The 16,074-nt window shown below is 40.0% G+C and overlaps 1 protein-coding gene and 1 long non-coding RNA gene across 3 annotated transcripts in view; one reads left to right on the top strand and one right to left on the bottom strand.

The window, feature by feature from the left end:
• Window positions 1-1,287: 1,287 nt before the first annotated feature.
• Window positions 1,288-4,919, bottom strand: LOC138186787 (uncharacterized). Of its 2 annotated transcripts, none has more exons than XR_011174995.1 (4): window positions 4,830-4,919; window positions 4,122-4,259; window positions 3,700-4,021; window positions 1,288-3,073 (listed from the first exon to the last, which is right to left on the bottom strand). It is a non-coding gene; the product is annotated as an uncharacterized LOC138186787 (long non-coding RNA). The 2 variants fall into 2 exon arrangements; XR_011174994.1 differs by having other exon boundaries at window positions 4,126-4,259.
• A 576-nt stretch (window positions 4,920-5,495) lies between these two features.
• The window catches only part of LOC138186850 (protein lozenge), a 37,616-nt gene continuing 27,037 nt past the window's right edge, over window positions 5,496-16,074 (top strand). The window contains exons 1-3 of the mRNA XM_069127097.1: window positions 5,496-6,946; window positions 7,789-8,019; window positions 13,435-13,548. Coding sequence (XP_068983198.1) covers window positions 6,691-6,946; window positions 7,789-8,019; window positions 13,435-13,548 — 601 coding nt within the window. The 5' untranslated portion in view covers window positions 5,496-6,690. The remainder of the gene's footprint in view (window positions 6,947-7,788; window positions 8,020-13,434; window positions 13,549-16,074) is intronic.

Genomic DNA, 16,074 nt, shown 5'->3' with positions numbered 1-16,074 from the left:
TTTCATACGGCAGAAGTCGAGATTTCGGCTTGTCATACCTATAATTATCATTCCCCTTTGCGTTATTTCCTCTTCGTCTATTTAATTTCCACCTTCTCACTACCTTCCTCCAAATATCAAATTTAGTTCAATTTACGTTTAAATCGACTCACGAATTTGGACTAATTATACTGCAAAAGAGAATGTATGCCAGAAGAGTAACGATATTTAAAGCGGAAAATTCGAAAATTGACTGCTTAAATTTTCCATTGTAGGTATAATACATATATTCATTATTATAAGGATACAGATATCTTTATTTTACGCGCTTCATATTCTTCTTAGAATTTTATGTGAAGTAATATGCAAGAGAATCACGAACACGATAACTATGAAAAAGAACAGCTGTCGGTGGAATTAAAAATATTACGATAATGATAATCATGCAGTCATTTGCCTTCTAAATCGACCACCCTCTTTCATAGGCCTGTTATATTCTTTGACTGCATCCCCTTCCTATAATCGCGTGGCCACCCTAGCGAGTATTATTAGCTGCACGCTTTGCAATTGGATTAACGGAAGCGGAATTGCATCGACGGAAACGGAAACGGCATGAATTGTTCCACATAGTCACGAAGGCCTACCACTTTTGCTTGTTTCATCTAATCGAAATACTTGCCAGTACCATGAGACAATTATCGTCGGATCACGATAATATTAAACTTTATTAAATGCAACATTAACAGTATCTTCCTCCTCTTCATAAAGTTTGTAAAAACGATTATGTATTTCCAAAGTTTTATCTGTTATTTGGTTTCTGTTCAATTAAAAAGAACGAAATCAATGATTTTTATTGAAATTTCTGTTGCCTAGTTCACAATATAATATCCAACATAATATTCATTGTTGTAAATTGTTACTAGAATATTCTTTCAATACTTCTACAATCTAATTCAAGGCATTGGATATTTCTCTTGCGAAAAGGTTTTATAGAGATATAAACAAATTACTAACTTACTTAAGTGAAGCTGCGAAAGCTACCTCTATTAATTTTATCTGTAACTCAAACAATCTAAAGCATCTAAGATATACTTTATGATGAAACAGTTTATTCATAAAATTTCCAACGGCTGATAGTTTTTCAAGCAATGTTAATCGACTTTTTGTGAACTTTATGTTTTGATCATTGAAATATGTATATATGTATAAGTATTCAATTAACTGGTATTTATGAGAATCTCCAAAATATAGTTGTAAATACACAAGTAAAATCAACCAATCTAGTAGAATTAAAGCTGAATTTATTAGATTCTCCAAATGAAAGATGTATCGAATAAAATATACCTACATGCCCAACACCTAGGAATAAAACAAACGATGGTACCTATTCAGACGATCCGAGAGTGCGTGAACGTAAGAACGAAGGGAGAACGGGTCGAAGGAGCTAAGGGTCGCAGATTTGGGTTTTACAGAAGAGAGGAAGAGAGGTCGTCTAATCGCGTCCCTAGTCCTGATTTAGGGCGGGATTTTAATTACGAAGGGTCAGTAAGTGCGGCTGTCCACTTGCCGTAAGTATTCCTCCCTTATTTATAGTTCATTAGCTCGGCTTTTACGCAAAAGGCAGATTAACTTACGTCCGGTTGTACGATCCCTTTTCTCAGACAAAATTTAACCCCGTAAAAAGATCTTTACACAATATTAATAAAATTCTCTTCACTATCTTTCATAATAAAATTTAAAGTTTCCTATTTAGTTAACAAGATTCTGTTGAATTTAGGAAACCTCTACTTACGATCTCTTTCTATCTATTTTCCATTGAAACAAAATTCCATAGTTAAAGGAAGCAGATTTTCGTGGACAAATCTTCGGAAGATTATTTCGACATGTACATGATTAATGAGTTCGAACATATCGCATTAAGAATTCTTCGATTACCAAAGTTATCAGGGGAAAGACCTTTTCACGAGACACTATTTTCTGAGAATCGAGTTGTCGATAAGTGTGTCTTACGAAGCCCTTCCGGTGGCGCTGGCCACCGGTATCGTTTCCAAGCGATGTCGCTATCCTGATAAAAAGCGTAAAAAATGTTTCTGCTTTCCCTCCGCCCATTAATCTGTTATCTCGCTCACCTCATAACGAGCTTTACAATCCGACGTTACTTTGAAAATATCGCACAATTCCTATATTTCTTTTAAAAAAATCGAATTAATTACTAATTCATAGGATAAGTAACAATCGCTATCTTTTACATACCTACAACCACACGATTTGTACAATTTTCTGTTAAAAGAAATCTACTAACTACAACACAACGCTACCAAAGAAAATTTATTTCAAAAGATCTCATCTTAATTGATCATTAATTCACAAGACAAATAACAATGTCTAACTATTCTATCTATTAAGTATTGCTAACCACGAATTGAATTACCACATTATTTATACATTTTCTTATTAAAAGAAGCAAACTACCCAATTAAAAGAAAAAGTCTCAACTTACAGGTTAGAAAAATCAAGTAAAAAACAATGGGATTACATCATGGTCGAACAACCATAAACACACGTGACAACTGCGATAGATCTGGCCGGCGTCTTTCGCGTAAGTAATTGCGGTTTCACGACACGCAGACCCGATTTTTGCGGTAGATCGGTGTGAACCGACAAAACCGATCGGCGAGGTGTCCCTCGTCCGCGCTTCTCACTTTTAAAGACAGAGAGATAAGAAAACGCAGGTAAAATCGGCCACGGGTCGAAGCACCGTGCCACTTCCGAGGGGTTAATTACATTCTTGCGAGCCCCGCACGAACGAGTGAAACCGCATTTTGCTTCCTCGATTGCACTTTAGCAGACCACAGTGCAATAAACGGTAGCGTTGCGGGAACACGCCGACCGGAGACCTTTAAAGCGCCTTACACCATCTTTTCACGTATGTATTCCGGGAAAATTCTTTCCAACTTCAACGAAGTTACGTATCAAGTAATATCGGTGCGTCGTCGGGCTGGATCGTTTGACTTCACCGGTTAACTTCAAAGGGTCAACGGTTATTTGATTACAGCTTACTCGAGTATTTTGTGGCAGTTCGGTGTTCTTGCAACTGGAAATTGAAAAGGATTGGTCAGATTATAGGATGTTGAAACGACATGGGAGAAATTTTAGTACTTCATTGAACTGTAAAAGCTGTATACAAGACACATAGATAGTAATTTAATAGCTGATTTTCTTTAGAAGATGTAATAGTAGAATCATAAAGAATTTTCAAAATATGTAAAAGTTATCAAACTATTATTATCTATCTGTCTATCTATCTATCTATCTGTATCTATTATGATACATTATTCTAGAACTACCATTGCTTTTCAAAGTGGAGTACCTACCTACGGATGACGAATCTAAATTTCTAGACTTGAATTTACTAGAAAGAAAGAATTTACTAGAAATTTTGAAGAATTTTCAAGATATACAAAGATCATCAAACTATTATCATGATTTTAAACAATTTAGGAGAACAATCAGTGATTTTCGAATTGAAGCAAGGAGAAATATCTGAAGAGAACTCGTCCAAACCTAAACCCTATCAATTATCATTACCAGCTAACTTATATGTCTAGTAATAATGTTTGGCGTCTGTGTAGAAGATAGATATCTGACCAAAGATACAATTCTACAAAGTTCCTGGTGGATTGAATCTTGCAATGGATATCAGAGGTAACAGCTTCCTACCTTGGTAGAGTAGAGACAGGTGGGGGGTCACCGAACAAAGTTCAAAAGAGAGTAAAAGAGACGACGGGGGAGAAAAGGAGGAGGTTGAAGGTGGCGGTGGTACGAAGGAACAAAATCCCGAGGGTGGGGCAAACGATCCACGATGCGGGAGAGTCCCACCCCCACCTGCTCCCGCGATCACAGGCTCCGCCTCCAGAAAGCCGCGTGACGTCACACAGACACTTGTTACGCCTTGCTGATACACTGGATTGCCACTTGGATCTTGTAACCTGGAGAAGTCACTCTTTCAACCCCTATGAGCGACTTTTGTCCAAGTTTCAAACTACAAAAATCAAGATTTTTTATTATTCCGTTCGTTTTCGTCACTTGAGGTTTATACAGTTCTACGATATATTGAAATAGGTATTAGAGATGCAACTCACTAACTTAGAAAAGCCACTTTTTTCCTATGATTAATTATCATCAGTTTTTAATGTATTTTCCAATTTATAAACATCAAAATATGTACTCTATTACTTCGTTTACTTTCGCCATTGAGGTTTTATAGGATTCTGTTTAATCTGGAAACATCAGAATAAAAGTTAGGTGGAAAGCAAGCCATGATGAAAAACATTTGAATTTCCCTCGCTTCCCAGAAAATTGAATAACTTTCCTGATAGTGCATGCGGATATTATCCTGTTATATACTAGGAATTATTAGAATCCCCGACTATTCGACTATCAATTATTTCAGAAAAAGATATGAGCGTTTAACGCCATTCTGCAAGATTACGAAATCGCGGGTGCTGAAACCCCTGAGTGGCCCGCTGTGAAAAAGAACATGATAACACACGGAGTTTTGATGATACTTCCTCCTTATCGGTGTTAGAACTAGCCAAAAGACTATGTAGAGAAATGACTAATTAGCATGAATTAGTTCGACCACGTCAAATATTACATCAACGACATCTATACGTTTTATATATATTGGTACTACATGATTGGTCGAATCGGGTTTTGATCAGTTGCAAAATCGGGCTCACTAGCATATGCAAATATATTTATAAATGGATACAATTATAGATAGCAACTACGATGACACATGGGATTTTCCGTAAATTCGCTGTAGCCATGAAACAGGTTGGATTTACCTTTCACGATATCGAAATGGCCTTCAATGTATCTTTTCTCCTGTACAGCTGATTAATATACTGTATCTCTGGATTTTTACACATTTTGAGGTACTTAAAAGTGAACGAATGGATACTGTTTTCAATTCTTTATGATTCAACTTTACTTCAAACTAATCTAATTACTGCATTGTTAAACTGAATGTGGATACCGTGGATACTAGTAATGCTTAATATTCTATGATCATATCTAAAAGGTTTATGCGAAAGGTTAAATAAATGATCACTTTGTAACGCCACCTTAACGTGCACTTTACGATTCAACTTCATTTCGAGCTAACCTAAAGCTCACAGTGATAACATTCAGCACTCTTTTATATTAAATGATTTCTGTAATTCTTCTCTCAAAGCTACAACCATAATTTGGAACACTTACTTGTGCTGACTAACGCCACTGACGCTTTCGAGAATCGCAAGCAGTTCCTATCGAACGACCTATAGATCGAAATCCTACTTCCTTAGTACGTGGCGCTACTTAACCTAATTTGCACGCCCTTATTCAATTGGTTAAATATACAAAATTAAATACACGTACTACGTTCAGCAATTACATTGAATAACTTTATGTGCACATATATTAAAAAGTGGTGGTGTTTTTAAATTTACCTTGTAATATACCATTATTCATGTCATCTTACAACGAGTGAAAGTAAATCATTTGTTCCTAGAGAATCGAACACTAATCGTATACTTCTATAACGAAACTAATTAACAGTTTGAGATATATTAAGATACTAAGTACATTAAAACCATTTGATCAAATGCATTCGATTACTAATTGATATGATCATTTGCCATGACTAACACAATTTCCCAGTAGTTGAACAATGCAACATATTCGCCGGAAGCTGGTGAAAAACTCTTCGCGTGAGAGAATAGACTGCGTATAAATAAGCAGAGAAATATGAAAATGCGAACACTGGCCAGAAAACGAGTGCACTCGATCAGAGGGCGGGCGATCTAACAGTGGGGATATGGAAGAGAGGAGGCGCGGCGGGAGGATGATGTCGACGGTGGGGAGCTTTGGAATTGCAAGGCTTAGGCCGTCCCGGGCCGCTTACGCGGAACACGCGGCTGAAGCCGCGCCGCCGGCATTACGTCGCGCACCGTCGACCGCGACTGACGTTCCTGTAATTGTGTTTCATTTCCAACCTCTATTTCGATGTACTGTGTTTTCTCGAATCTACAAACGAGCCTCGTCAACAATCGTGTCTGCGCACAGTATCGAATCTTTGTCGCGAAACAAAAGTGAAAGCTTCTCATTTAAGCTGTCATTAGACCAACTGGTGTCAGAGGTTCGGAAACCTCGGCGTACCTCGCGTCCAGCAACCTGTAGGAGCCTCCAATCTGGGTAAAAACGTGTTACGTCATCAATAAGTGATCGTATAGTTTAATAATAAATCCTTGATAGATCGTGCATCGATCTCTGTAGTGACACCTCGCGGACTAAAAGTGCAATAGAGGGGAGAAACAGTTTCTGATTGGAGGTGTTACGTTGTTATTCGATAAATATTGTCATGGCGTTGGCGGGAAACGAGTAAGTTTAAGAGCTGCCGTTATGGAACTCGGAGAAATTTCGAGAACGCCGACAATACTTCGTACGTATTATAAGATACGATGAATGTGTCGGTAAGTATCCTGGATATCCATTGTGTGGACCAGAAGTGGAGAAGCAGCTGCTGGAGGAGGAGTTACTGGTAGCAGCCAGGAAGTAGATAACAGGCTCCGGTGGAGTGTATAGATCGAGGAGGCAAGTGAAGTCACGACGTCTTGCCCGGAGGGTGCGTGCTTGGGCGACGAGGGGCGGCTACTGGCCGATGGGATGCATCTACCGGTGGGTTCCGTGGGCTGCGGGGAGAATTACGCCACCGTTGGATCCCACGAAGGCGCCGGCCCGTGCGGCCCCTCACTGGCGCCTCTCCAGGGGGTGAACACCAGGTACCAGCAGGCCGACGACGCCGACGCCGGGGGAGGAGGTGGCGAGATGAGCGAGGGTGCCGCCGTCGGCGAGCTGTGGTGGACCGAGAGACTCGTCGGCGAGGCACAGGCTGAACACCCTGGCGAATTAGTTCGAACAGGTTCGTAATATTTCTAACATTGAAATTAGTCTGTCTTTAATCGTTTATGGAAACTTTGTAAATTTATTACGGTATATTTGTAGTGACTCAAGTAATTTGTTTGCGAGGATGTATGGATGGATGTGAATATTCATATTGTTTGTAAACTAGGATTACTAGGTTAGTAAAATTGTCTGGTTCGTTTGTATAGATTTACATTAATGTGTAATGTGTTTTTGAAGATTTAAATGATTTGTTTGTAAAGTATATGGATAAAGGTTTCTGTTGTTCCTTTCTTTCTGCACTTTTGAGTCCTTTGCGGTACAAGTTTTATAGTTTACTCGGTGAAAGTTCTAATCTTAATATGGCTTTCAAGAAACGATCATTGATTGGTTAAAAAGTTTGACGTTGTCTTCTATTCGAAGAAGCTGGAAAACAGTACGCGTAACGGAAATTTTATTGCGAAACTTTTCATTGAATTTTCGGGCACGGATGGTTTTATTGCAAAATTTTCTATATGTAGTTGGTGAAATATCAGGTTAGTAAAAAATTATAATGTTTCTACGTAGATTCTTAGTCATATTAATCATATTTTAGAAGAAGACAAGAATAATGTTTGTACAAGTATACAGTTAAATATGGCGGCCGAGAATAGAGTTAGATGAATTAAATTTAAGAACGTAAAAATCTTTATATAATTGTAAAATATCATTTTTCCCAAATATTAATTTAGAATATTCATTAAAAAAGTACGTAAAGTAATACTTGTTACAAAAATTTAATTGCATCTGAAGGAACAGAACCAATTCTATTCCGCCTGTCTCTACAGCAAAGACACTAATTGCTTTTATAATTTTTTGCAGGATCACCGTATTTTCTATGCAGTCAACTGCCAACTCATTGGCGGTCCAACAAGACGCTTCCGGTGGCGTTCAAAGTTGTCGCCCTGGGCGAAGTCGTCGATGGAACTCTAGTGACAGTGCGAGCGGGTAACGATGAGAACTGTTGCGCCGAACTAAGGAATTCCACTACCTTGATGAAGAACCAAGTCGCCAAGTTCAATGACTTGAGGTTCGTTGGGAGAAGCGGCAGGGGTGAGTCTTTTAAACAGTTTTCTTGGTTCTCATCCTTTTTTTCAAATACATACATGAGACATAACCTAACCTTTATCACGCCATTAGATTTCATAGTGATATAAAAATGAAATTAATATCTCGTATCTAAATGTAAACTGCTGACACTATAATATTATACCTGAAATATCTAAACTAAAATCATATATGTCTAAATGTAAACGTTTTTTAAGATTCTACGTTAAAAACACAACGGTTAGATTTGAAGATATAGATCAATGATTGAAGATAAATGATCAAAACTCGAAGCAACTGATTAAACGAGCCAATAGAGAGAGTTAGTTTTGAGGTTTCGAGTGTCATCGTCAGTGGCAGTTTGCTTTGTAAGTCGTTGAAAAAGCAGCCAGTAAATTATCTGCACGAGAGAGGCATGTACCGTGATTTCGAACCCCCTAAAAGCACGGTTATTGTAATCATCATCGTCATCAACTGGCCTCAACCCCGCTTGACTCGTCTCTCGCTTTTAAACCCTCCGCATCCGCGAGTTCCCTCGCATCCCGCTGCCCCCAGAGTCATTACTCGATGTCCGCCGGTAGCCCCGACCTAGCATCCGAAACAACTGGCCGTTAATCAGAAATCATCGTCCGTCGGCCAGAGAGAAAGAGGCTAAGTCTCGAAAATCAAGCAAATCCGATCAATGTTCCTACCTTGTTTCTGTAAAACACAAATATAAATTTCTTTATTTTTTAGTTTTAAGTTTATTTATATTACTAATTTACTTTACACTTAGTTTCTTTGGTTAATATGCCTCAAAAGTTAATAACAAGGCTTTTTGAAACGGATGTATTAGTTTATGATGCAAAACTTTCTATTTCAAAAGCAATATTAAGAAAGATTGTAATTAATATTATACAGTTATATGACGATGTTTATTTGCCGTACTGTTTTCTTTTACTTGTCAGACCTTTACACCTAATATTATTTCAGATTCCTTTAAGTATCTTTTTTATACAAAGTGAAAAATCTATCCAGAAACTTTTGCACATAACTTTAGATGTCTAGTGTATTTTCTAATCATATAGTAGATTTATTATACAATTTTTATATACATATTTCGTAAGCATGAAGAGAATTCCTTAAGAAGCGTTACAGTATCAATCGAAGCGTAGTTAATATTAAAAAAGTAAAACTAAAGCTTTCAACGCAATCTACTCAGTTAATAATTTTATCTTCGGATCCCTTTTTTGAAAGGCGCTTCGATTAAAGCAGGCAGAAACGAATAGTCTGAGAGTTAATTAGAAATGTTAAATATCTTCTTTACCGTTTGCACTTTACGTTAGTTAATTCGCTGTTCGGAAAACCGCAGTTGTTAAACTGCTTTAAAAGGTATAGATTAAGCTTCAATGTGGAAATTAAATCGTGTCAGCCGCGAACAAAGTTACACGTATCACAGGAACCGAGCTTTTAATAAATGATTGTCGAATGAATTGATCGTCCGGTAGCTTTTTAAATAATCCGTTTTTACGCCGATTAAGTCGCAGATTTCAGGGACGCGCGTGTACGTAGATCGGGCGACGATTATCTACGGGCCAGCAGGTAAACTCATCGGGTTCTACAAATGCATTTTGCACCCCACGCACCGTACGATGCATTTATGAATTAACGAGCTGGACTGCTCGCGCTCGAGCTGTACGCCCGTCGATAGCATCATCTATGTTTCATTCGATTTCATCATGAAGTGCAGGGTCAGCGAGGTTCCATCCACCTCCTGACACCGGACACGCTATCCCCGAAATCAATTAGCGAAAGGGACACGTCCCTCGCCGGAATCCTTCGATCCCTTTGTCTAGTTTTTGGTATTTTTTTTCACTATCTCTCCTCGATAATCCGTAATACTCAATTTCGACGATTGACCAAACCACCCTCGTACCGGCCGCGACCGGCCAGTCTACCTACCCTCCTATCATCGAGGTTTTGTTTCCGCGACTTATTAATTTGATTGAATCCTACCGCACCGCTCCGATCCCCCCTCTCGATATTGCCGATTCGTCCAAGGAATTCGACGGAAAATTCGGAAGCGTCGAGCTTGAAATTTTCTCGTACATGAATATTAAGAATTCATCAAACCGAATCAAACGTGACCACCGTAGTCTGGTCAGACTAGATCGACTAATAATATATTCTAACAACAAAATGAAGTAACTACAACAAATCTTATCTAAAAGAAATATAAAATATACAAGATCAACGTTGTTGAAAGAGTTAAAGGAAGCAAGAGACTAGTAAGATGTTTGCAATTATCACCTTCCGTGAAGGCACGATATTTCTTCAGAGGATCGTAAACGAAAGGAAAGAGAGCTGGCTGGTAGCGCCGGATCAAAGAGAGGGGCTACAGAGGTTGAAACGGGCGTTCCATCATCGTCGGGACCAAGGCAGCCCCGTGCCTATAATTAGTAATATACCGCAGTCTATATCGACACGGCTGAAATTACCACCGATAGTAATTATTTGACAATTGCAGAGACATCCTGTTGCGAGACTCGGGACCTTCGTCCCCGTTCCACCGAACCCTTCGCTTTTCCATCCCAGCTCCTGGCTCTCCCACTTGGAGAGAGAGTAGCTACCTAGCCCTACGCGAGAGAGACCTCGTCTCTCTGCTCTCCCTTCCCCCTCCCTCCACCTCGGTGCCACGAGTATTAACGGACGGTTTCGAGTGGTTTCGGATGGTTGTGTGGGCGGTTTGGGATGGCGTTCATCTCATCCTCGGCACCGTTGGAAACGCACCGACACATCGAAGCGAGCCGGAGTCGCGCTGGATAACCGGCGATGTGGTGCACGTTATATAGGTGGCACATACGCGTGGCCCGGTTTTGTCTGTCGGTCTGTCCGTCCGTCGTTCGCGAATGCACAGCCTGGGTGTCCTGTCTCTGCAGATGACCGTTCCCATCATCGAGTATTAACCGCAGGTCCGGCCATCGGTGGGGGAAATCGGCCGTGCGGCATTATTAGCCCCAAATGCGATGGACTCGGACGATGGAGGGAAAGGGGCATTCGGGTGTCGTGCGCGGATTCCCTTCCTATCATCGCTTACGATATCGCTTCGGTCAGCTTCCGATACTTTTCACGCTTTTTTTTCACCCTTTTACATTCAACCCTCTTTTACTTTCTTATAATGGCATCCTTTTGCAACCATCTGGATTCTGTAAATTATACATTGAAATTAAATGGCGTTCTTCGAGCCTAAGGCGTATCCTTGAATACAAAATCGTAGGAACGTCGAAACCTTCTGTAGTGTCCAGCATAACAACGAGCGCTTTACTGTCTAGACAAATTTGCTACATTTACAACCGTCGAAAAAATTGTATTTCCTGTCCGATCCATCAACGACGAACGTTGTCATGCAGGCCGCGGTAAGAGCGAAAAGACAGACGTAACGGCGCGCGAATGCGATCGATGCGGCTAATCGATTTTAAAGCGAAAGCCAGAAAGAGGAACCGCGACACGCGCGATTTTTGGTGTTCTGAAACGAGCCACTTTGCGCTGGACCGAAACGATGACGATAACAAGGATGCAATGACGGGCGCGAGAGCGACAGCATCGCGGGCTCAGGGGCTGCAATGGGGGCAAAAGGGGTGGAGGGTGAGCGGCTGCACGCGGGGGAGAGGGCATGCTATAACTAGGATATAACGCCGTGCCTCTCTGCAGTCAGTTGCAGCTCCCGGGGGTGGCGGGGTTGGGGGTGTTTGATGCCGGTTATCATGTTGACAGACACAGCGAGGTGGACCAGGGTGCACCAAGGGGAGACAATTACAAATCGTTGACGTTTACGCCAACACAAACGACTATATGTCCGCGACACGTTAGATATCCTCTCTTTAACGCAAACGAAGGGCCTTCTTCGTATTTTCTCGGGTGTTTGTCGAATTTCATGGCCCAGATCTTCTTCCAGTTCCATTTAGATGTCGATGGTTTGGCAGATCGCAGAATTCTTTTCTTGAAACTTTGAATTTCTACGGAAAGAAAACATTGATGTTAAGTCATGTTCTTAATTTCTTACGCGAGAGTAGCTCTAAATTTCAGTACGTTGTATGTCGATACATCGCATGTCTTAAAAATTATCTCCTTATTTTTTATCAATATCAAAAGATTGAAAGCTATCAACAATTACAGGTACTTTTGATCATCACAGCCGTGTCTCATTCCAGTATCAATGAAATTTTCAAATGTTTTATGTAACATACATGATATTACATGTGAACATTGGCTGTATTAATTGTTCAAATACGTTCGCGAGCCACTGTTTATCGTATTAAAATTTATATTTTTAGTCATAAAAGTAATATTAAAATCGGAAAATCAACCAATAATGGGCTTCTTCTCGTATCACCTTTATTTTTTATCCCCGACTGAAAGAATTGCAACAAGACGATCAACACCTCTTTCCTATAAAGGCAATCTATTTTTAAGTGGACCGTGCCGACACAAAGTAACTCGAGAAGAACCACAGCTATAATCCAGTTGACTTTAGCATCCGAAAGAGACAAGGGGTTGTTTCGTTGGAACAGGCAGCGAATTACCAAATGCATATTAGCGTGCGATGGGCCGTTTAAGAAAGTGTAGTCAATCTCCGCGACGGACGTTTATGGAGAGGGAATTAATATACCGGACCTTCAACTTCGAGACCTTCGTCGGTGATATATGCACACCGGTGCTCCACCCCCGGAACGTCCTTTTCTCTCCCGCTTTAGAGTCTGCGCGCTCTAAGAAACTCGCGGTCTCTCGAAACCTAATGGACGTGGATGTAATTGCGGTACGAAATCGTAAAGTATTTAGATCGAGATTCGCTCGTGGCACCACTGACCACAGAATATAGGTCTGTCGCGAATTTGTTTGCAACTCGATAGGTAATAAATTCCTCTTCTAACTAGAAATGTTATTACTTCTTATTACAGAATGTATATTATACAAACTTTACTTCGTTAGAATACAAGAAATATTATTCGAAAGTTTCAGTAAATCTACATTTCGATGGATAATTAATTGTTCTTCTAACTAGGCATCTTTTATAGAATACAAAAAGATTCATTCAGTATCTTCTTGTCTATAAGATTTCTTTAACTGTGAAATTCGATTGGTGATAAATTTCTCTTCTAAACAGATATTTTATTGCTTCTTTTATATAAAGAATCATTCTCTTGTATTGAAAATGTCCTGTCTGCCATTTCGAAACCGAGGTTTTATTACTTTCTTTGTGCCATATTTACTTTGCTCCATTCAATTTAGCTACAGCCTGTAAAACTGAACAGGATCCTAGCTACATATGTAATAACAATATATCTTTACGAAGGAGTAGTACTTAACTTGATACTTTATTTTTAACTAAGGGAGGTACATATATACATCGTTCTTTTATCATATTCGATTTTTCTGTTTTAGGGAAAAGTTTCAGCATCACAATTACTGTATCAACGACACCACCCCAAGTGGCTACGTATACGAGAGCCATCAAGGTGACCGTCGATGGACCCAGAGAACCGCGCTCCAAAACGAGTGAGTAGATCAAACACTTTCCATTCTCTGGTAGGCCGTGGATCGCGAGATCTATCCGCGGCCACCGGCTGCTACTATCCGTGGATTCCCTGAAAATGTACCGATAATTCAACGAAAGTCCCTATACGCGGTAATGGGAAGTCATTACCGAGCAGATGGTGCGCGATGATGCAGTGGTCGACGTGCGTACCGCGCGTATGCGTGTTTTGGGTTAGCTATTCACCAAGCTGTACTACATAGACAATGCTTTTACCAGCACACTGCCGCGTGAAAAGTAATCCACTTACCGTAATATACTATGAAAACCTCGAAAAATATCCGTTAATTATCGATGCTTGACCATGCTTAATAACGGTGTCGTATGATGCGTATTTGCGATACCGGCTTGATATACAAATAACTGAAACCATCGTTCAATACGCTGTATTCATAGCCTTTTTAGAATTTGGAAAGAAGAAGGGCTAGCTTGATACTTTTCCAGATATCCTTTATGAAACTTGTCTTAATCGAGCGAAGATTAATGCACGAGTTGATACATTTTTGTTTAGTTTGATGGAATGCAGGGAACATTGGTACGTTTTAAGAAACACTATGAAATCCTCCAAAGGAAAATCATATACTCTTTAAGTTTGAAAAAAAGGAAGAAAATTACTGGGAAATCTTTACAGATATTCTATAGGTATAAAAAATTACGTTAACCGAGCGAACATTAATTGAGAAGTTCCTGATGCGTTTCTCTCACTTTGACATCTGCAGAGCAGAGAAACGTACGTACACATATTGAATATTCGGAAACCACGGAGACAACTGGAACAGTGAAAAGCAGGAAAACAATGATTATTCCTGCAATTATTTGAAAATAATTTCGTTGAATCTGGAAATATTCAAACTTCAGCAGTTTTTGATTATCCATTATCGGTTTCACATAATGGTTCCACAAAATGTAAATTTATTTCCATAAATATTTTTCGATGATGCTCTCGTCGACGGGCGGAGAGAAAGAGAGAGAGAGAGAGAGAGAGAGAGAAATTCAAAAAATACAGAACGATTGTTCCAGCTTAAGCGAGTGCCACCAATTTCAGGCTTCCATCCGTAGAAAAAAATGCCTGTTATTTCGATATCAGATTAATAGCCGCTGCGGAGTCGACCACGAATACGGCAGCTTTTTGCGGACGTTTCGCATTTGTTGTATAAAGTATTGATAGGCGTAGGACGATGCGTGCCCGTCGGTCTCGCAGATTTTTTTTTCACCGCTGTTGTTTTTCGAAATGGTCCAGCGTGATTGATTTTTCTAACGTTTTTATAGCTCGTTCACGTTCTGCCGGTCAATCGATATAGCACTAAGCGTCGAAATCTATAATACTCGTGGAATTTTCTGTAGAGGCATACAATTTTCACAATCGAAGTTATTTAGGATTTGACTTTCGTCAGATTCGAAGACAGGATAGAATTTTCAACTATTTATCTGTTAATATATAAAAACTGACAGTTCTCTGTACGTTTCTCGACATGTTTGATCGCATGTATTTCGGCCGGAAAAAGTCAAAACAAGCAAATTGATGTTTTTTTTTTTCGTTGTTTTAACGAGTAACCTATGGAAATCAACGGAATATCAAAAAATCATTTATGGTAACAAAAAACGTAAATTATACGTAGATATTCGAGCTTAATTTCTCAAATAGATTCTATCATAGATACTCTGTTTAATTTTTAAGACCAATTAGACAATTTAATATACGAGAGACCGTCAACTTTTTTCTATAGTTTTTTCTATAAATCCAAGCTTCTTCAGTTTAAGAAGATAATCGACTTTTATGGCAAACAAACTGCTTCGATATCAGAAATCATCCATCGAAGAGTAAAACAATTAAATACCTGCTTAAAGATCATCGATTTCTGCTGGAGCTTTTACAGATCCAAGTGGATAATTGGACAAGACAGAAACAATTCGACAATTCTGAAACCATCAATCTCTTCTTTAGTTCTCAGAGATCCAAGCTTCCTCAGCTGAAGCGCTTAATCGACTGTTTGAATAGCATCATCCAGAGAATAGACAGACGCGCGACGCGTGAAAACTATTCCAGACGGCAATCGCCGGTCGGACTCCGTGGCGGATGAAAGGAATCGGCTTCGAGACAGGACACGCATCACGACATATTGCATACACGAGTTTTGGGCAGCGATGGCGTGGCTCCTCCTGGCCCTGGCACGCACCAGGGACAATCTATGTAACAACCAGCGTACGAGCGCCGTCGGGCAAAACAACCGGCGCTTTCATTGTCCTCGCAACGATGCGAAGCGCGCCGCTCCGCAGACACCTGCCGGCTATCATTATTGCGTGGATAATCGTGAGCTTTTTGTTATCGAAAATCACCACCCCTGCCCGCCCCGTTTTTCGGCTTTGGTCCCTCTTTTTCCCGTCTCGCCTCGACCGGCTGTTTCGCTGGTAATCGTGCAATTTCTGTAATTCGCCGGCCCGTCAGCGCGTGTAAATACTGCAAACGCGGCTACCGTGGCCCGGAACGA

Source organism: Bombus flavifrons, chromosome 14, assembly GCF_040668555.2.
Source record: "Bombus flavifrons isolate JBK064 chromosome 14, iyBomFlav1_principal, whole genome shotgun sequence".
NCBI classification, from domain to species: domain Eukaryota; kingdom Metazoa; phylum Arthropoda; class Insecta; order Hymenoptera; family Apidae; genus Bombus; species Bombus flavifrons.
This window is presented reverse-complemented; position numbering and strand designations above follow the sequence as displayed.